Source organism: Podarcis muralis, chromosome 8, assembly GCF_964188315.1.
Source record: "Podarcis muralis chromosome 8, rPodMur119.hap1.1, whole genome shotgun sequence".
Classification (NCBI taxonomy): domain Eukaryota; kingdom Metazoa; phylum Chordata; class Lepidosauria; order Squamata; family Lacertidae; genus Podarcis; species Podarcis muralis.
Genome location: NC_135662.1, coordinates 61,245,041 through 61,267,021, shown reverse-complemented (window position 1 = coordinate 61,267,021; position 21,981 = coordinate 61,245,041). Strand labels below are relative to the sequence as shown.

At 38.5% G+C, this 21,981-nt stretch overlaps 1 protein-coding gene and 1 long non-coding RNA gene across 10 annotated transcripts in view; one reads left to right on the top strand and one right to left on the bottom strand.

Annotated features, from left to right (window-relative positions):
• Positions 1 to 21,981, top strand: part of NUP153 (nucleoporin 153) — a 43,977-nt gene that overhangs the window by 902 nt on the left and 21,094 nt on the right. For 4 of the 8 annotated variants that reach the window (XM_077933276.1, XM_077933272.1, XM_077933270.1 and 1 more), the window contains exons 2-12: positions 8,822 to 8,935; positions 10,139 to 10,352; positions 12,746 to 12,994; positions 13,837 to 13,976; positions 14,057 to 14,185; positions 14,832 to 14,948; positions 15,083 to 15,118; positions 15,203 to 15,256; positions 18,744 to 18,890; positions 20,757 to 20,809; positions 21,526 to 21,652. In XM_077933276.1, the coding sequence (XP_077789402.1) occupies positions 8,822 to 8,935; positions 10,139 to 10,352; positions 12,746 to 12,994; positions 13,837 to 13,976; positions 14,057 to 14,185; positions 14,832 to 14,948; positions 15,083 to 15,118; positions 15,203 to 15,256; positions 18,744 to 18,890; positions 20,757 to 20,809; positions 21,526 to 21,652 (1,380 nt within the window). Of the gene's footprint in view, positions 1 to 8,821; positions 8,936 to 10,138; positions 10,353 to 12,745; positions 12,995 to 13,836; positions 13,977 to 14,036; positions 14,186 to 14,831; positions 14,949 to 15,082; positions 15,119 to 15,202; positions 15,257 to 18,743; positions 18,891 to 20,756; positions 20,810 to 21,525; positions 21,653 to 21,981 lie in introns of all 8 variants that reach the window. The other 4 variants (XM_077933271.1, XM_077933274.1, XM_077933275.1 and 1 more) reach the window with 4 other exon arrangements.
• LOC114600890 (uncharacterized) lies at positions 11,692 to 17,378 on the bottom strand. Of its 2 annotated transcripts, none has more exons than XR_003707688.2 (3): positions 17,297 to 17,378; positions 15,058 to 15,203; positions 11,692 to 11,901 (listed from the first exon to the last, which is right to left on the bottom strand). It is a non-coding gene; the product is annotated as an uncharacterized LOC114600890 (long non-coding RNA). The 2 variants fall into 2 exon arrangements; XR_013394012.1 differs by lacking the exon at positions 11,692 to 11,901 and adding an exon at positions 14,110 to 14,205.

Below are 21,981 nucleotides of genomic sequence, written 5' to 3'. Positions count from 1 at the left end.
GGGGTTATACTTAATGAGTCTGAACAGTGTCCACTGAGATTTCAAAACCTGTCTTTTGACTTAGTTGGTAGTACATTTTTTTAAAGCAAATCTAGTTATGTTAGTGCTTTTATGAAAATGCATGCAAAATATGAATTGAGTATTCAGGTGCTATTTGAATGCTAGCACAGGGACCAAATCAGCCATTCATATATTTTAGAAAGAACTTAAGTGTTAGTAATTTATGAGTGACACATGAATTTGTTTTGTTTAACAATTTATAAATGACAGCTTTTAAAAATTGCTGCTCATGCAGACATGTAAGATTTGGAATATTGGGTATTCAGTGAAGTTTATTCAGAGCAGACCTACTGAAATTTAGAAACTTAATTTAGTCATGTCCATTAATGTCAGTGGGCCAGCTCCAAGTAGAATTAAAATGGGATAAAACTCATTGTGTTCTAAATATTTATTTTGATAAATTTAAAATAGGTGAAAATGGTTGACTGGACTTACAAAAAAATATATATTATGGAAGGGGTTAAATTATATTGCAGATACACATTAATGATCCTGTGCATTTTGGCTGCAGTTCTAACCATGTCTACTGAGAAGTAAGTGGGGCTCACTCTCAGGTAAGCATGGTTTCTGTTGCAGCCATAATAATCAGATTTGTAGCATGGATTTTTCCCCATGATGGGACAAGGGTGAGATACTAATGAAACAAATAGGTGAAGCAGAATATGCTGATTCAATGTTATTTTTAGGTCACAACCAAAAACAATATAGCTGTTGTGAGAAATGTCTGAAGTTGTAGGTAAAATGTGAAAGAATATAAAATTTGATCAAAAACAATTCATGCTGTGTTCAGAAACACTGCTTTTGAAGCTAACTAGAAATATAAATAAAATTACACTGTGAAAAGTGGCTTCCTTTATTGTATTTGTCAGATTAGAATAGCTGTTGGGTTACAGCTACTAGTGTGAGCAGAAAGTAGGACAAACACCTATACCTTTTAATTATTGTGTAGAAGAAGTGATTTCAGATAATTGAAGCTAGTTATGTAGGGGTGAGAAACCATGACTACCAAAATTCCATCTTCTAACTAATTATTAAAGATCACTGTTGTCATTTGCATGATCTCACCCTGGTATCTGTACTTTTGACATATTTAGTCGTTAGAATGTAATTGTTTATATATTTATAGCAAGGAGTTGTATTGATTAAGTTCTACTCTGGAGTATGCCTATTTGAAATTAACCTACGCCATGCCCATTAATGTCAGTGAGTCTGCTCTGGGTATTACTAAAGTTGGATATAGTCCATACAGTTTACCACCATTACACTATTTGGATTAAACAGGTGAGCAGTTATGGGCATGATCTTTGTCATCTTCTCTTTGACTGTACATAAAGCCCAACAGTGTTGCTATTTCTCCATACATCTTTTGTAATTGTTTCAGTTGTTCTATTTTATAATAAGGTTCAGCTTTGGAAATGAAGTTTTAAAAAAATCCACTTATATGGGGAATAGATTTCTTGAGATTCCTGCCTCTGTGGTGGTGAAGACCAATTCAGCAGTTCATTTGTCTTCAACACAGTTCTGTTCTACCCTAATATTTATGCAACTGTCATATAAAGCCAATTAGTTAGTTTTGGCCTTTGTTAATGGAATGTCTGAATCTTGGAAGCCTAAATCCTCATAAACCTTAAGATTAAATTTAGTATCTTTAATCCTGTTGGGAATTTTACAAATTATGTTTGTGAGAGGATTTTAATAGTACTGTATTTCTGAACACACAAAAAAGCAATACACAAAGATTTTTGTGTGTGTAAACCCTATTGATTTTCTGGATTTCCACTTTGTAAACCCTATGAAATGTAAGGGAATTGACAACCACTAGGAATTTCCTTGCTTGCTTTTTTCTGGACTTTTCTACAAGCAGATTCTGCCGGTTTTAATGAAACATTTTCCTTTGCTTTAAGCACATTCTTGCATGTTTGCCAGCAAAGTGGTCCAATAAAAATTATCCTAATGTAAGCTGCTTCTTTTTATGGAACCACCATCAAAGCATCATTTCAGGGTAACTTATAGAGGCCATATATTATTCAAGTTGAGAAACTGCTTGGAGTAAGTTATTTCTGATCAGTAGTGGATTAAGATATCTTTGTACCTTGAGCACAGTCTCATTCAATACTTTGATTTTGAGATTCTTTTGGAGCAGATATTAGCCTGACCAATTTAAAGCATGTAATAATAACAATAATTTATTATTTATACCCTGCCCATCTGACTGGGTTTCCCCAGCCACTCTGGGCAACTCCCAACAGAATATTAAAAACATGATAAAACATTAAACTTTAAAAACTTCCCTAAACAGGGCTGCCTTTGGATGTAGGTTGGATCCAGATTAACGGCAATCCAACACCCGAACCACATTATGCTGAGCTGTTAGGAGGGTTGGATTGCGTGAAGGTGTTTTTTCTGCTCAGCTCTATTTTGTCAGGTCTGACCTTCCTCGTTTGCCTGCTGAATGTGCAGATTAGGAAGGAGAGCAATAGGTGTTCAATATAAGCACACTGAATTTGGATCCCATTGAAATATATGGGACAAGTTAATCTTGACTAACTTGTCCCTTATATTTCAGTGAGATTCAGGTTCAACAAATTTATTCTGGTTCTAATCATGTATTTATAACATTGTTGCTGTTTGTAGCTGATTATATATTAAAATTCTATCAGCTGGATATTAGGGCTGAGCGATGTCTGGTTCTTAATATCATGATATATTGCCAGATAAACATTGCAATATACAGATATATCACAATGTCTGAAATAAGGATGGAACTATGTAGAGGCGGATGGGGTAATGTCCTGGCAACTGCTACTACTTAGGGGTCTAAATCGGATACATTTTTTACTTATCTTTATCGTTACAACTGTTATTTTAAAGTACAGAGCAACAGGGGCTGCAGGAATCATGAGAAAAGCAATGACTGGCTACACTCATGATCCCTTCCAACTCTACAATTCTATGATTCTTTATCCACATCACAAATTTTTTACATAGCACATGTGTACATCACAATTCAAATTATATCACCATGTTGTATACAGTTGTATCTTGGTTGTCTCGGACGTTTTGGCTCCCAAACGCCGCAAACCCAGATTGATTGTTCCGGTTTGCAAACGTTCTTTTGGAACCCGAACATCTGACAGGACTTCCGCAGCTTCTGATTGCAGCCAATTAGAAGTTGTGATTTGGTTTCTGAACGTTTTGGAAGTCAGAAGGACTTCTGGAACGGATTCCATTCGACTTCCAAGGTACAACTATATTATGAAACTGTTACCATAATGTGGACTTCAAACTGATTTTGGATGATGTATCGATACATCGCCCAGCCCTATTAGATATGGTTATTTGACAGAAATCTGCTAATTGGACACTCCTGTGGGCAGAAGGTGATTTTCAGCATTTCTTCCCCATCAGCTGCCTGGGTACCTGCTTGATGGGGGGCACCTAGAACAATGTAAGAGGTGGCATGGCAGTCTGCAGTGAGAAGTAGGGGTGTTGTCACAAAAAATCCTTCCTTTGGGAGCATGCGCTGAATTGTGCATTCCCATTCACAAACGGAAGAAGCCCTTCCGTTCAACTAAATACATTTTAAGTGATGTCAGAGGTGTAAAGGTATCTTTTTCTACTTAGACTTCTCAAAACTGTTCTATTAACAAAATCATCTCTTTATTGTTGGAATTGTATAGAATTTCACTAATGCAAAAACATGTAGAGCCTTAAGACAAAAGGGAAATCTACATCTGCCTACTGTCCAATTCCCATCCACAGTATTCAAGACTCTCAGTACTATTATGCACTATTTTATATTGCCTTACATAAGAAAGGAAATCCCTTATAATTAGTATATGGTCTATTCTGTATATGCAATTTCATATACAGTCGTACCTTGGATCTTGAATGACTTGCAAGACAAACGTTTTGGGTCCTGAACGCTGCAAACTTGGAAGTAATTGTTCAGGTTTGCAAATGTTCTTTGGAACCCGAACATCTGTCGCTGCTTCCGATTGGCTGCAGGAGCTTTCTGCAGCCAATTGGAAGCTGTGCCTTGGTTTCCGAATCAAGTTGGAAGTCGAACGGACTCCGTTCAACTTCCAAGGTACCACTGTATAATGCCTAAGTAGATTTAAAATATTAAATTGGTAGCTATCATTCCTCCATAAAAATTAGCAGGTCTCTTAGGTTCTTTCTGTTATTGAGTGCAACTCCACCCCACTCAAAATAGCATCTTTCAAATATAATTAACTTTCCAAAGCTTTATTAGCACCATATCCTTAGATTCAGAGACACGTGGTGGAACTTGCACCAGTTTTTCCAGCCTGTTGCATTCGGCCATACTGCACAATCCATCTGTTCTTTTCTGGAGGCCTTGCTGCTAAGATTAGTGAGATTAAATTGAGAAAGTATATCAAAAATAGTTTCTAACTTTTTTTCCCTTTTGGTCTCTTAAGAGAGAAGGGTACAGAGAGACCTGTTATGGTACAGAAGGAGCTATGGAAATTGGAGAAGAAGGAAGTGTAGGCAGTCATACCTGAGGGATATGGAAAAGGGGATAGCGGAGAGATGGCAGTGTGGAGACCTATGGAGTGTAGGAAAAGGAGGAATGGGCATATAGAAGGATATATGGAATGGGAAAACAAAAGAAGATGAAAGAAAGAGGTTCAAAGAAGAATGGCTGTTACCAGGTTGCAGCTGAGGGAGAGGAAGATTTAAAGTTGCCTGTGTATTTGTTTTTTAAGATGTTTCTTGATACCATGCATACAAACATATGTCTGAAGTGTATGCCTAAGCAGAGTGGAGAAGCCTAGGAAGTACTGAGTGTTACTCATATAAAATTGTAACTTCTGATATGGCAAAGGTGTGCCTAAAGTTGTTCTAAGAAGGCCACACAAAAAACTGCAAAAAATTATTGTGGTTGTGTTTAAGCTTTGGTTTAAGGGTGTATGCTTGAATGGATTTAGGTTTAATCCGTATCATTTTTGTGAGTAAATCCCCTTGAATTATTGGAATTTGAGCAAACGTGTTTAGGCCAAATTGTCAGAGTAGCATTCTTTTGGAAACATTTTGTTTGCTCTTTCTGCTATGCTCTCGATTTCTGAAAGTTGTGTCAGTGCTTTTTGTTAAACTCTGAATCATTTCAAAGACGTTGCATTGATTCTGAAAAACTTGGAATATGCCACAGTGAATGCGCATTTTAAAGGTAGTATGTCATAAGGGCTACATTGCCACAGCATAATTTGTTCAGGCCCCTGTGGACTCTGCTTCATTTGATTTCAAAAGAAGTTTGAATGGTGATAGTCATATGTTAGATACCCCAGTCAGCAGTAGGGGACATTTTGGATGGCTACTGCTTATAGAAAGGGTGGGGAACCTCTCCCTATGTCAAAGGCTGCACCCACTCATGGGAAATATATCTGTGGTGCACACCAGGCATTGACATAACCAGAACTGGTGGTGAGCAGGGCTGATACCAAAAAGGGCCAGGGCCAGAATTAACAGTAGGCCACCCGTTTTCTTTCTACCACCCCTCTCTCTGGCACTGTCTGTCTCTCTCACACACCTCTTCCCCCACCCCCATTACAGTGGTACCTCGCAAGACCAATGCCTCGCAAGACAAAAAACTCGCAAGACGAAAGGGTTTTTGGTTTTTTGAGTTGCTTCGCAAGACGATTTTCCCTATGGGCTTGCTTCGCAAGACTGAAACATCTTGCAAGTTTGTTTCCTTTTTCTTAACACCGTTAATACAGTTGCGACTTGACTTCGAGGAGCAACTCATAGCACACGGTGTGGTAGCCTTTTTTGAGCTTTTTGAAGACTTTGGTGATTTTTGAAGCTTTTCCAAAACTTTTCCGAAACCGTGCTTCGCAAGACGAAAAAAATCACAAGACGAAAAAACTCGCGGAACGAATTAATTTTGTCTTGCGAGGCACCACTGTACTTTCCCGCTGAAAAGTCCTTTGTCCTGGAATGAAACATAAGATAGAGAAAAGTCCCAGTCATGTATATAGTACCTTTTTTGTTAGCTTGATTGTTGGAAGGAGGGACGGCTGTGGACCAGATCCCAAGGTGCCAAAAGTCATATGAACATTCATGAAGAACTGCAATAGTTCCTACGTTTTGCAACTCCCTTCCATTGCATATCAGACAGGTACCTTTTCTATTGCCTTTTTGGCATCTGGTAAAGATGTTCCTCTTTCAACAAACCTCCTAAAATCTGTATCCAGGTTGGTATCTGTTTTGGATTGGAACTGATCTTTTGTATTTGCTGTCATTTTAAACTTTCATATTTCTAATACTTTTTTAAAAAAAAACTATGTGCAGTTGTTTTCAGTTTTTATTTATGTACTGTTTTATATATTCTGTTGTAAATTGCTTCAGGATGCCTCAAAGGAAGTGACTCATAAATGAAATAATAGAAATAGGACTATAGTTTATTTACTAGAAAATAAATACTACCCTATTTAACAACACTTAAGAGCATTCTTAAATATAATCATTTTAGTAATGCACAAATAATTGAGAGTTTGAAAATAATAGTTTTGATTCAAAATAAAAGTATTTTGTACTTTATGATGCTCTGTTTAAAATGCTTTTTATGTTATGCTTTCATGATGGGAGAATCCTCCTGCAGGTCAAAATATTATGTGGTGAGATGACAATATGCGTTAGTACTGCTGATGCTGTCAGTGATCTAGATAAAACTTACCCCCGAGAAGGATTCAGACTTTGAATCCCAGGGTTGTAGCCATTGGTAGTTCTTTTTGGAGTAGATCCATTGGAATTAATGGTCCTGACCAACTTAATTCTATTAATTTCAGTGTGTCTACTCTTGAGTCTGGTGGAGTTTGATACAACACCGAAACATGGCAGTTACCATGAAAATGTAATCTTACTGATATTATCATTGCTTGATGTGAAGGGAGAGTGATCCTGCTTTAGCCTTAAATCCTCACTTTGTGCAGTGCTTCATAGGCTCCCAGCAACCAGTTGGTTGTCTGGTTCTTTGGCAGCTGCACAAAGCAGAGATTGAACAAGTCCCACCCTTTCAGTCAAGTCCCAACCACAATGCCCTCAAGGGCCAAACGAGGAAGCCTGGTAGGGCAAGATTGGCATGTGAGCCAGGCATTCCCCACCTCTGCTATATGCAACAAAGGGAGGTTGTTCTCACAAAGTACCATCTCAATAGGAGAATAATTATTAGAAGAGCTAATAGTTACATGTCAGTTATTGATTCAATGGACTACATTTTTTAAAAATCTGTCCCCTAAGAATGTGTCTAAAGATATAGTGGATCTGAACTAAAACATTCTCAATTTGACTGTCTGTTGATGATGGTTTTTAAAGCCATGCTTGCCTTGAAGAGGAGTCACTATTCTTTACTACTCAGTAATGAGATGCCTTGAGGCTTAGAACACTACTGCTTGCTTTCCTCTCTGTGATCATGACCTTGGATACATTTTAGTTGTCCCTTTCTGAAGTTTAAATGAATTTATTACTCACGAACACATTAACAGCAGGTTGTTCTGAAATGAATATTGTAATCCATGACTAGCCTGGAAGTGTAGTAAAAGCTGCCTTATATAGGAGGTAAAAACAGAGATGGTAATTTTAAAAGTCTCTGTAATAGGTTAGCCCTGATAAAAAACATAGCTTTATTTGTCTTAATTTTTAAGCTTTTAAAATTTATAACACTCTGACTTTATGTAGTTTAGATGGTCAAAAATCATTATTGTTGCACATAATTTTATAATTTATCTGTAATTTGTGTCAATCTCAAATTTGTCTTTAAACATAGGTATTCTAATGTGCTGTTTTCCACACTTTGCTAACCAATTGGCAACTAAACTTTGCACTCTCAACATAAAGGGTCAAGTAGCTGAAAAAGCTGTATTCCATTTAGGCCTAATGCATTTAAATATGGAAGATAGAATCAGGATTTACCATAAAGCTAGCTCAGTCAGAAGGCCACAAACTGCAGTACTTGATTGAGGTTCAGACTCATAACAGTAAAAAAAAAAGTATTATAAAGAATACACTGTTCTCCAGTGATACTGATCAGGCTTAATGCCTCTGACAAAGCCAAGTGGTAGAAATGTGGAGAACCTGAACAACTGTGACCTACATTGGAATTGCAAAGTTGCCAATAAACTATGGGCAGAAGTCAGACAGTGAATCAACTTTACTCACAGACTTATTTGTGAGTTACCTTTTGGTCTTTTAATGATTGGGCAAATTATAAATTTCAAATTTTAATAGATTCCTGTTCAGCGTGAAGGCTCCCAGAAGGGCTTACACAATATAAAAACAAACAAACCCCAATATACCACAACTACTAAAAGTTAGTAGAACAGAAACATCATAAAAATTGAGTTACACTGACACACATGTCTTAATTCCGTCAGTTGGATTGTGGACATGTGCTCTACAGGGAGCTGCTTTTAAAAACTCTTCAGAAACTTCTGCTTTTCCAGAATGCAGCAACTAAAGGTTTGACCAGAGCCAGTTTTTGAAGGAATGCATGTGATAGCCCCCTTGCCTTTTGCAACAGCTCACTGACTTCATGCCCATTTCAAAGTGTTGACTAGCTTTTAAAGTCCTGGACAGTTAATACTTAAAGAACTGTATTCTCTCATATGAGCCGGCCCACTCATTGTTTGAAGTTATAAGTGTTAGCATCCACATTTACTATTACATCTGTGATATTTTATATGTAATGATTCAGATATGCCATAACACATGTGTTCTGATAATTTGAAGTTCTTACTCCTAGATGGTGCCAACGTCTGTTATGGAGCCTATCTATTTGTGGGGGTGTCAGTTTGTGTGGAACAATATACTTCGGGTTTCAAGACTGTTGTGTTATATAATTACTCCTTCACTGAAGGTAGAACAGAAATTGTTTGAAATTACCTTGTTTCCTTTGGCTCAGTAGTTTTTAATCCTTGGATTATTGCTGAATGTATTAAAGGTGATTGTGTTCATTTCAGAAAACAAACTAAAAGTCAAATGTGTGGATGATTTTCTCAAAGTGAAAGAGACAACTCCTTCATAGGTTGAACAACCTTGCAGTTCTGAATACTTTTGGGGAGTGAAATCTTGCTTTTGTTTTCCCTGTATGTCTTGACATCACTTAGGAGCTGGGTTCTCTTGTTCACTTCAAAAGGATTCATTAGCAAGGCTCTACAAAAGGGGTTAGCAACCTTTTTCAGCCGTGGGCCAGTCCACCGTCCCTCAGACCATGTGGTGGGCCGGACTATATTTTTTTTTGGGGGGGGGAATTAACAAATTCCTATGCCCCACAAATTACCCAGAGATGCATTTTAAATAAAAGCACACAATCTACTCATGTAAAAACACCAGGCAGGCCCCACAAATATCCCAAAGATGCATTTTAAATAAAAGGACACCTTCTACTCATGTAGATCTGTCTGCGGGCCGGATTTAGAAGGCAATTGGGCCGCATCCGGCCCCTGGGCCTTAGGTTGCCTACCCCTGCTCTACAAATTGTGCCTGGCCTTGGGACCAACCAAAAACGTGTAGTTTCCAGGACCTTGCTCCTCCCCTAAAGTATAGAAATATAATTTCTGGCCTCATGCCATGCCTTTGAGACTGAACTTTTATTTTGGCACTGTGTTACTGATGCACTCGAAGCACCTTGGAGGCAGGGCACCAAAATGAACAAATCGAAAAGGAGTTGTCCCTTTCATTGCACTGTGTTTTGAACACTCTGAGAAAGATGATTCCTGTTGCCTGTTCCACCACCAAGCTTGGGTGGAAGCTGGGGATTGGTCATGTGCATCATAGAGTAGTAGAACTGAGGTGACTGCTGCACATTGGGGGTGTTTCTGTGCTAGATGACTACACTGAGGAATCATGGGTTAAAGCGTAAATTGTAGAATGCAAGCACCTGTTTGGAACATGAATATAATTGGAACAGAAGTTATAACAGATTTGCTATTTCAGGCAGCTTCATAGCATTGTAAACAACTACCAACAGCCTGTTGGTAGGTTCTAGTAGTAACTTTGTCAACTGGGCCTTTGTTAGTCTAGATATAATTTAAAAACATTCTTTCTTTCTTATAAACAGGGAATTGTAAATATCGTTAAGGAATCTGTGAAGAGTATTGTTCCAGCTTGGCTTCAGAGATATTTCAGGCAAAGCGAAGAGGAATCCCCAAGTGAACAAAGGAGCTTAGAGGAGAATGTAAACTATCATCCTGCCTTTGAAGATGATGATGCTGACAATACCCTTGAGATTGATGGACGAATTACTCCCGAGCCAACAAGAATTACTTTAGATGGTAGGCTAAAGATCTTCTCCAACCTCACAGCTAGCTTCTAACAATTTGTTCTAGAGGTCTACTTACAAATATCAAAACATTTTAATGGTTTTCTTAACTGCAAACTGAGGGATGCTATTTTATATATGTCAAATATTCTGTTAAAAGAGAGTAATTACAGACCCCTTGATATTCTGGTGCAAGGGTAGGGAACCTCAACCTACTGGCCAACCTTAGCTTGCCAGGGGTTCAAATTTTCTTCCAAAAGGCCATTTTTAAAACCACACCCATCTCCTAATCTGATGGGCAGATGACGTCAGAAGATGATGGGTTTTAGTTTTGCAAGTTCCTGTTCCCTGTGAGGAACAATGCATGCATGCATGCATGCTCGATCTTTGCAGAAAGCAGGATATATTTCCCTGTCCCCATCAGCTGATGAGCAGGTCTTTCAGTCCTGCCTGGTTAAATCCAACTCTATAATTACGCATCCTCCACAGGCCATCTTTGACAGGTGGTTGAGACCTGATGTCAATATAAGATCAGAAATAATGGCATTCCCAAGGGTATAAGGAAAGTTTTCTTGTACGCAACCACGGCCGTGAGGGTGCTTATTGCGACATACTGGAAAAAGAACAAACTCCCTACTAGAGCTGAACCGTTACTCAAATTGACAGAATATGCGGATTTACCATCTCTTTTGGAAAGAATCAGAGACAAGCCCAAACAGGATTTCATTCTAGAATGGGATAATTTCAAGAATTATTTGAAAAGCAGCTGTAACTTAAGCATGGTTACAGCCTTTGAATTATGTCTGTAAATAGTACATACGAAGGAAAACAATATCGTAATAGAAAAGAGAATTTCCCCAAAACAATAATGATAAGCTAAAGCAAGATGCTTAATATAAAAGAAAATATGGAGAGGATGGGAAGTCATAGGTTCGTGTAGAAAATACATAGTTGAAATTGTATTTATCTTTTGTGAACATTGTTATCTTTATTAGACTGTTTGAAATGAAGATGACTACATGTTGTATATATATGGAAAATGAATAATAAAGCATTTTAAAAAGTTTTTTTAAAGATCAGAAATAATGGGAGAAATAAAAATCTTCTTTGCCCTCCCCTGCCAAAAATCTTGCCCACCCTGCTCTGGGGTGTGTTATTTCAGCATTATTGTGAAATGTTGGACACAATGTTCTGGCCAACACCATTTTACCTACTAGCATTACCATGCACTGTTTTTTGAGACCAACATTCTAAGCATTGCACTAGGATTCAATTCTAATCCTTGGGTTTTAAAACATTTTTTAGTATACCTAGTATGGCAAGAGATGAACAAACTCGATCCCTGTCTTGTGTGTTAAATTCAGTGCAATATATATGATCCTGCTGTGTGATAAGGAGATGTGCATCTCTAATTGCCTTACCACTCCCCCCTCCCACCAAAAAGTTGATGTAGATGTTCAGTAACTTCTGCACGGTAGGGTCTTGGCATCCAAACCGAAGCTGAGAGATTTTTAAGTGCTATTCTTTCATGTTCTCATCCATTCTCCTAGTCTGAAATGTTGCTGTGAAATAAAAATTTAATCGCCAACAATTAAGTGATAAGGTTACCATTGATCACTACTAATATATATATATATATTTCCAAATGGAACCAAAGCTTTGAACTGGTAACTCTTTGCATTGGATGGGTAGCCTCTTTTTTATATTATTATTATTTTATTTATTTATTTCAATTTATATACCACCCTTTATCAAAAGATTCCAGGGTGTTTAAAAACACATTGCAGAACATCAGTAATAAAAACCTCATTAAAAACAGTGACAGACAGCCTAATAGCCTACCACTAGGATTATTGGAAAGAGAAAATGTTAGTCATGCAGTTCCCTTTCCCAGAGATAGGTGAGTAAATACAGTTTATAATCTAGAGAGCTGATACAATTGAACTTGTAGCAAAATATTTTTATAATTATTTACACATGGATAGATAAACAATTGTTTTGTGGCTTTCAAATTACTCAGGGTGGTATTCCTTGCATTTCAGATTTAACTTGTCAGGTTAAAATATTCTGTTGTTATTATTAGGAATCTATTTAAGCACTAGATTGGCATACCCAGGATCATCTTTTGTTTTGTTTTTAACGTCGCAACTAATGTTTCACTGTCAGTGCTATCATTTATATTGTGTTGTAGTAATGTAGTACTTGGAAGAAATGTAGTAGCTATTCTCAGATGGATAGATGAAACCATACATGTATGTGGCACAAGTTAAATTTAGCTTATCGTCTATTTTTTACGCTTGAAGCTTAGCAATAGAAGTAGTGTTGATAGTAAATAGCTTTTGAGTGTTCCATACGCATACCTGCAACTTAAGATAATTCTGATTCTGCTGCTTTGTTCCTCTTTAGAGCCCTCAACAAGTAGATCTGGTTTAAGCTTCACAGATATTTTAACAAGACCCTCTCTCCACCGGAGTCATCTTAATTTCAACATCTTGGATTCCCCAACTCCACTTTGTCAACCCTCCACATCATCTGCATTTCCAATTAGTAATTCTGGACTTTCACTTGGGAAAGAAATGAAAGATTCTACCTCTCAGCATGATGATGACAACATCTCAACTACAAGTGGCTTTTCTTCGAGGGCATCTGATAAAGGTAACAAAGTTCACCAGAATCATTAGGATCTTTTTGTATGATTATTCCATAACGTGACTAGGTTTTGTTATACTGACATCACTTTAGAAGAGATGGTGCACAAATGGCAGATATTAACTGTGCATTTTAAGACTGATGTTATTAATGCAATGTTATTTTGGGGGAGTGGGGAGAGGCAAAAGAGTATGAGGAAAGGAAGTTATCCCATGGTCCTTCGATGCAGAGAGTCAAATAGGTGTGTTAATATATCTATGCTATTTTTCACCCAAAGGACCCCCAAAGCAGCTTGCAAACAACATGAAACACGATTAAGAATAGGAACAGATGAGAGCAGCAACTAATAAAACATACTATATTTTTAAAAGAACACAGTAACAACAGGAGTCAGCCATCACAAACTAGTCTTGGAGAAAGAAATTAGTCACTTTTAAAAGCCCATTGGAATGGTATACACCATTAAGGGCCAGTGTTGTTGTTTTTGCCAGGGTGTGTGTGGAAAACCTACTAGATCAGAACTGTTAAGACCCATGTATCATGAATTCCCACTTGTTAAATTATATATGTTTTCCTTTTGGGAAAGGAAGAGGGGAGAAAACCTCCATAGATCTCAGTTTCTTCCTCCTTTCCCTCCATCCCTCCCCTCTTTCCCTCCATCCCTCCCTTCTTTCCATGAGCTAGATAAAGAAAAGTAGTGTAGTTTCTTTCAAAGAATTTCTGGACTGCAAAATGGGAAATGTAGGGGGACAAAACTTTAATATTGTTGTTATCGTAGTATTAATCATCACTATTTTATAATATAAATAAGGCATTGATGCAGTTGTGTACGCATGTTGTCTTTTTAGATATAACAGTTTCAAAAGTTGCTTCAGTACCACCTCTTTGGTCCTCGGAGAGTGAAAGACTTGTCTCCCTTTCTCAGCATTCAGCCACCAGCTCTAAAAAGCCTGGCTTTAATCTGTCTGCTTTTGGAGCACTTTCCCCTGTAAGTACTGCACAACGTTTGCTTTAACTATGTTACTTCTGTATCCATTTTGCTAATTAGATATCAATGTGTGTTTGCAGTCACTTGGTAATGCATCAGCTTTTAAGACAAGCCAGCTTGGGAATTCTCCATTTTATCCTGGAAAAACCATGTATGGTGGTGCAGCTGCAGCAGCAAGGCAGTCTAAAGCACGGATTACTCCTTATCAGGTAACAGAAATGCTGGTGATCTATGGAGGATGTGAAAGAAGAAGCTACTTATATTAATAATTCTGATAGAGCTTTTCACTTTGTACTTTCCATAGTATATGCATACAAGTATTTCATTGTTTTGGTAACAATAACTTTAGTGATGCAGCTCTGGAATACAAACGAATCTCGGCCTGTTCTGGTTCATGCGTAACGTTAAATTATGGCTACTTAAAAAACAGAAATGAGTGCTTGTCAAGCCAGAAACTCTGTGTTGTCACCACCCACCAACAGGTTAGTTGCTGAATTTGGATGTGACAATAAAGCATTGCAAGAATGTGTCATGGTGAAACTTGAGTTTGCATTGTGTGAGGGCATAACAACTATAAGTTGTAAACTCTTTGTGGGCAGGGACCTGTCATCTGTTCTCTCTGAAACACCTGAAGTCCATGTTCACTGATAATGTATATATGATGGATATTAATATGTATGAGGTCTACAGAAAATACTCTCATTAGGCTACCTGGGCCACGTTGAGTATATTTGAGTCCTTTCTCTCCAAATCCCTTCTAGACCTTTGGAGATCAACATGATAACTGACTGTAATAGTGTGTAGACCCAAAGCTTCAAATCACACAATATAACATCCATAATCTTGTTTTTTAAGACACCAGTAAGAAGGCAGATGAAAGCCAAGCAAGTGAATGCACAATCTTACGGAGTGACAAGTTCTACTGCACGGCGCATCCTGCAGTCTCTGGAGAAGATGTCAAGCCCAATAGCGGTAATTTTCTCTCTTTGAAATGTTATTTATTCAGTACATAACATGAAGCTTTCTAATCCTGTATTGCATTAGGCAAACTCTTTCTTTGAATACATATGGTTTAACTTACTTTAGTGCTGTTGTTTTTCCAACAGGATGCTAAAAGAATCCCATCTTCTTCATTTTCATCTGTAAGTTAGTCTTCAAACTTTTTTAATGCATGGAGTTGTTGTTGTTTTAATCACGCTTGTTAATTTGGGTGTTTTGTTTTCCAGCCTGCGGAAAGAAGTATGCAGAATATCACTGACTTCCATTCACCAAGGAAAAGGGTAAGTTAACTTCCATGTCTTAGTTGCTTCTAAGTGGTGTAGAACTGTTTTATATTTTATGTTTGATATGCAGCAGACATGAAATTGCCTATGGATTCTACTATAGATAGCTGCTGGTATTTGCCTACTTATGTTTTTTAAAAATCCATTTACTTGGTTTTGAAATTTGGAACCTAGAGCAAATGTTAGTGGAATGCTAAATTGAGCTTTTATAAAACCAGTGTTGTAGTCGATGAATAAATTCATAACTTGCACTGCATCTATATCTTCTGTCTTTAATATACCTATCAGATGTGTTTGTGTCATCCAGACTAAAATGTGCAACAAGGAGAAAACAAGATGCTTATGTTTACATGTTAGAGGTGCCATATGTAAGGTTAAAGTTAGCGGAATAAGGCAAAACTTTCACATGGTTTTGCTAGATCTTCTGTCCTCAATGAGAGTTGTTGAAGATATCATTGTGGGGAAAATACCATTTTGGAGGCCCTACTCTAAGTGTAACAGACTTGAGGAAACGGTATCTCTTTGTAAATAGTGGGTAGAACCTAAAGAAGTCAGTTTTTTAAAAAAAATCATTTATTTGCAGGATTGGCCAAGTATAAGCAAGCACTATTTCAGCTTAAATTTGCAGGTTGTTGACTCACACTTGTGCAGAAAACATGGAACACTAGCTAACAGGCAACAGAAACTAGAGATGTCAGAAAGAAAATTCTGTACCCAGCTGTCATTAAGTAAAAAAAGAGGAATTGTCTATTCATACTGTAGTAAATGGTTGGCAGCAGTAATTCTTGGCCAAGAAAGGTTTGCTGGTGATTTGCCACCAAAATGAGTGGGCTGTCAACAGTCCACTTAATTTCTTGAGTAAAACAGTTACAGATGTCTGTACAGTTGGTATTCTAAAGACCTGTGTCTTCAGTCTGGAACTTATCTACATTAATCAGATAATTATAACTTGGTTTTTAATGCCTTGAATTGTTCAAACAGTGATACTGAGTTTTTATAGTGAACATCATTTGGAAGTTGCACATTACTTTCAGGGCCTACTTCCATCAAAATAGCCTTTCCAAATTCAAAATTTTTGTCACTATTTCTGAACAAATAATATTTAGATGCAAACCAGTTTTATTGTAGAGGGCAGGGGGAGAGATCATTACTACTTGTAAAGATAAGCAAAAAATTGGACTCGTTTTGCCATTTCTTGAATACAGCACTACAATGTTGGATTAATACTAGATAGTAGTCATTTGTCTAGTTCAATGGTTCTCAAACTTTTTTTCACTGGGCCACACTTTCAGAATAAAAATTTCCTCAAGCCATCCTGATATATATATGAGAAATACATTGGGAAACACAAGAAGGATTGTCCTCAGTATCACTTGGTGCTCTTGCTCTCATCTTGAAAATAAATCTATCTATCTATTCTGCAAATTAAAAAAATATATTTTGATACTATCCTATACGACACTGAAATGTTGTAAGTGTTTCCTTGATTGTCCTTGAATCTTCCCTCCACGCTTGCCGTCCTCTTCTGCCCCACCAGTATGGTGTGCCACACCCTTTAAGAATCACAGGCTTGGTTTATAAATATAATGGTGATGGGATCTGCTAGAAAAATCACAAAAGGGTATTGGATTTTCCTTCCTCCTGAGCCGTCAGCTTCTCAGGAGGGTTGGTGGGACCTTGCAAAACGGTGTTGGAAATGCCACTGATGTTAGCAGAGGGGAAAGTAGCACTGGAGGGAATTTTCCCCTTCCATTAGTAGAACAGCTGGTCCAAGGCACTTCAATCTATGAAAAGGAACCTTTGCATCCAGCCTGGTGTCTGCATACAACTCCCTTTCACACCTGCACACTCCCATCAGGCTCTATTTCATGTGGAAAGTCCATAGAATTGCAAAAGTTGACCATGATGATGTTAGTTTGTCAGCACCTGAAATCAGATTCTCCTATAGACCTAACCTAATTGGTGCACATGACCCACTCCTTACACCAATCAAAATGTGCAGAAGAGATATTAGTAGAATGCCAGGATTTTAAAAACCTTCTTAAAATGTTGTCTAAAACCAGTACATCTGAAAGCAGTGTGTTGGACTTGTGATGACATCCATCTCCTGTAGAAAAGGAACTTACTTACCTTTGAAAAGATAGTTCCGCCCACTCACTCCCAACAGACAGGGCTATGCAAATCAGATGTTTAACTGCCATCCTGTGTAGAAGAGAGCTTTCTCCAGCCAGACGCAGCAAGCAGGGAATAACTCCAGAGATGCTTGAACGCTCCTGGATAATACAGTGGTACCTCGGGTTACATACGCTTCAGGTTACAGACTCCGCTAACCCAGAAATAGTACCTTGGGTTAAGAACTTTGCTTCAGGATGAGAACAGAAATTGTGCTGCGGCAGCAGCGGGAGGCCCCATTAGCTAAAGTGGTGCTTCAGGTTAAGAACTGTTTCAGGTTAAGTACGGACCTCCGGAATGAATTAAGTACATAACCAGTGGTGCCACTGTAAAGGGACAGCAGCCATTGACAACAAAGACGCAAGATCAAACATGGGCATCCTCACACCCAATTAGACTGACTGAGACCCTTACAGCAGGGTTTTTCAACAGTGGGTCCACAGATGTTGTTGGAAAACAGCTCCTTTCATCCCCAGTGGGGACCCAAGTTTGAGAAACCCCGCCCTACAGCCTGAGACTACCCCCGCAACTCCCTCTAATAGTAAGAAACACTTCTCCAGGGTGGGGAGGAAACCCTTCATGCAGATTAGGAACTTAGCACAAGAAGTGCAGTATTCTCTTTTCCTACAGTAAAAATACATTCACTGTATTAAAAGCTGTATCCGTTCCGCGGTGGGAGACCCAAGACACCATCTGCTCCCAGGCATAGAAGTAGACATTTTCTAAAACAGGAATTCAGGTATTGATCCGTTTCACTAGTGTGGCTTTGAAGACTTCCCTTCCCACAGTTTTAGGGTGAAAGGGATACACAAAGGCAGGGCTTTACTTAGTAAAAATAAAATAAAAATAGAGGAGCTGGTACTCGTGTATTGATAACAGTGCCATGAGTGTCAGCACAACATGGCTGACATTACAGCAAAAAAGAAAAGAAGGTGCCGAAACTTTACTAGTGAGTACTGTCACAAAAAAGCCATACATGTAGCTTATCTCTGCAAAAGAAAATTCTGGAACTCTTAATTTTCTTGCCAGACATCTCAGTTCAGGTCTGACAGTTAACCTCTTGATGGCAAGCTTTGCAGAAATTTCCTAGCAGCTCCCCAACTAAATGGGAACATTTCATGAGTCTTAGGTAACCACAATTTGTTTTTAAATAAAATTGGTAATAAGGGATGCATTTGTATTTGTTCAAGACCATTGAAACATGTGCATAACCACCTTTCATGTACTGACATGGGGGGTGTACATACATACATAGCATTACCCAGCTTTATTCAGATTGGTTTTGATTAATTCAACACTGTTTCATTTAAAGGCTGAATCCCATTATCCTCCAGTCCAGAAGCTTGTGACTCCGAAGACCGTTCCACTGTCAATGAGTCGTTCACAATATTTTAAACCATCTCTTCCATCTGCTACCGAATCAGGCAAGATTCGACAGAGAATAGAGATGAACCATAAGGTATGTATACTTCAAAGCTGCTGACTCTACACCATCTTTAACCACAAGCTCCCTCTTCCCCAATACCATCACACCCTGATCTGATGGGGCACCCCAGTGGCTGCTTTACAGTTTAAACGCTCACACACTTCCTTTTGACAGTATCAGTCTGATAACTGGGATTCCAGTGGATCCTTTTAAAAGTTGTAGCTGGATAAAAAGTTAACAATTGATTTCACAATTAATCTAGTTCAACACGGGGGGGGGGGGGGGAATGGGACATTTTACTGGTATCTCATTCCAAACACACAGTCTAACACAGAAGCTTCTAGGGCACAATGTTACCTTGAAATTCCTCATTTGACTATCAGGAAGCCCTAGAGGAGAAAGTGGGAGAGATGAATAGGTGAAATACTATCCTCAAAACTAAATATTCACAGTAGTCCAAAGTAGTCCAGTAGTTCCTCATTTGACTATCAGGAAGCCCTAGAGGAGAAAGTGGGAGAGATGAATAGGTGAAATACTATCCTCAAAACTAAATATTCACAGTAGTCCAAAGAACCCCAGTAGCCTGTTGTTGTTGTTGTTGTTGTTGTTGTTGTTGTTGTTGTTGTTGTTATACTTTATTTTACTTTACTTACAAACTAGAATCCAGTGTTTCAGCTTTGCACTATGCAAGCAGACTCCTGCATCAAGATAAACTCAACTTGCAGAATTAACCTCCAGGATAAAATTTACACCTGGGGTTGAACAGTTCTTAGTAATAGGGTTTGGTTTGTGGGGGGTATACACAGAAATGTTCAGAATTATTTTATGGAAACTGAAAACGTATAAGCCAGTGCTCTTTAAGTGATATAACTACAAAAAATGAAAGTTATAATGCAGAGAAAATGCAAGGTTATTTTGAGAACTTGCTGAGGACAGAAAGGGCTTAGGCGTTTTGCAGCTTTACCTTTCCATTTATTTCAGTGTGGTAGATTGGACTCCTGGTGGGATTAGGGTTAAATGTATTTTTAAAAAAAATGAAAAGGAGGGAGGAGGAAGAAACCTAGAACAAAAGACCCCATAATTGTTGAGTAGTTCATGGAGTATGACATGGGTAAGATTTACTAAAGATGTTGTACAAATATTTCAAGTTGCAAAAACCACATTAGCTTGCTTTTAAGTTGGCAGAAGTTTTTGAAAGGGAAATTCTTTTCCCCTTTTCTGCATTTTGTATCTCAGAATGTATCTGAGAAATTAAGTTCATTCTCCTATAGTGAATCATAGGGACTTAATTTTCCTATTGAAAATAAACGAACTTGCTTATTTACTGAGGGTTGTATCTAATGGCAGCTTTGCACTAGTGGAAGCTCTTCTGTTTGTGAAAGGCAGGGGAACTTGCCAGCCCCCCTTACCAATTGCAGCCCATTGCACCATTACCCATACAGTTCTGGAGGGTCTCCCAACCCTGACCAGAAATTTGGGGGAAACAGGGCTGCACTGGGTAGGAGGGAATTGGTGAAAATCAAGTGTCCTACCTTGCAGAAGTGCTTCCACTACTGCAGAGCCGCTATTGGATCTAGCCCTATCTCTGTGATCCTGCAGGATGTTTTGTGGAGTAGGTAATTGCTGTAGACAGGCATTGTCACATGAACCTTGCTCATAAGAAATACAGCTTGTGGTGGAAGAGATTTATTTGGATAACTTCAGGCAGCAGGGGGCAGTAAAGGAGTACTTCTGCAAAAAGCCATATAAAGCTTAAGTGTACATGAGAAAGGCATTTGCGTAAACAAGGATCAGTGGCTTCCTGTTACATGCTCCAACATTTAGTCTCTCTCTTTTTTTTAGGAATAGCGAATCAGAAAAAAAGAATTAAAACCTAAAGTATATTTTTATCCTTTACAGGGAGTACAAGAGAAAAATCTGGCAGCAGAGCAGAAGATAGAATCACCAGAAAGGTATGTGATGTATATCCTAAATCTAAAAGACATATTATAATTGCTCTTATGGGTTTTTCATTAGTACCCTGTTCATTTGTCCCTTATGCAAAGGAGACAATTAAATAATAGGCATAATAACAGAGATATGTTTATGTAAAACGTTTCCAGAGGGGTAGCTGTGTTAGTTTTGTGTTGCGAAAACAGTAAAGAGTCTTGTGGCACCTTGAAGACTACAGTGCTAGTATGGCATGGATTAGAATCCACTTCATTCGCAATACAATTCTTCAAGTTTATATACACACTAGGGCATGGATTTGAAGGCTCTGAGGTCAGAGGAAAAGGAAATGCAAGAAGTGCAGTCAGTGTTTCAAGTGCCGCAAGACTCTTCTCTGTTTTTACTTAGGAAACAGAAGTTCACATTTAACACTGTGCCAAACCATGGCTTAATGTGAATGTGCTAGCTGCTGATATCACATCTGCTTTCTTCCTCCCTGGTCCTTTAAGCTCAGCTCAGCTCAGCAAGTCAGCTGTAATCCCCCCCCCCCCCGTTTTTTGCTTTCGTTTTCCCCGCTTGCTAACTTTTGCCACTTTGCCATTTTGGGCAGCATTGCTTATCCCCTCCCCCCAATATATATTGATATATCACTATTATCAGTTTGCATATACATCCTTTGTTGCTACTTTGTTTGTAGGACCCCGAAAAGCTATATAACATATATTTGATTCTCTTTCAGCAGCGTCACAAACCCCAGGTTCAGTTCCTCTGCAACCAATGGGCTTCCCCCTTCAGTAGGAGTTGGTGGTGGCAAAATGAGAAGGGAAAGAGGTGTCCACTATGTATCAAAACCTGCACAAGAGGAGGTAAGATTATTTGTTCAACTACACTGTGTGTGTGTGTGTGTGTGTGTGAGAGAGAGAGAGAGAGAGAGAGAGAGAGAACAATGTGTATGCATGAATGAAATTGAAGTACAGTGGTGCCTCGCAAGACGAAATTAATTCGTTCCGCAAGTTTTTTCTTCTTGCGAGTTTTTCGTCTTGCGATGCACGGTTTCCCATAGGAATGCATTGAAAATCAATTAATGCGTTCCTATGGAAACCGACTTCAGACCAGGTCCGGGGACAATCTGTCCCCCGACCTCTTCTGAAGGCTGGGGGGCGGGGCGAAAGTCTTTGCTCCCCCCCCCCCACGG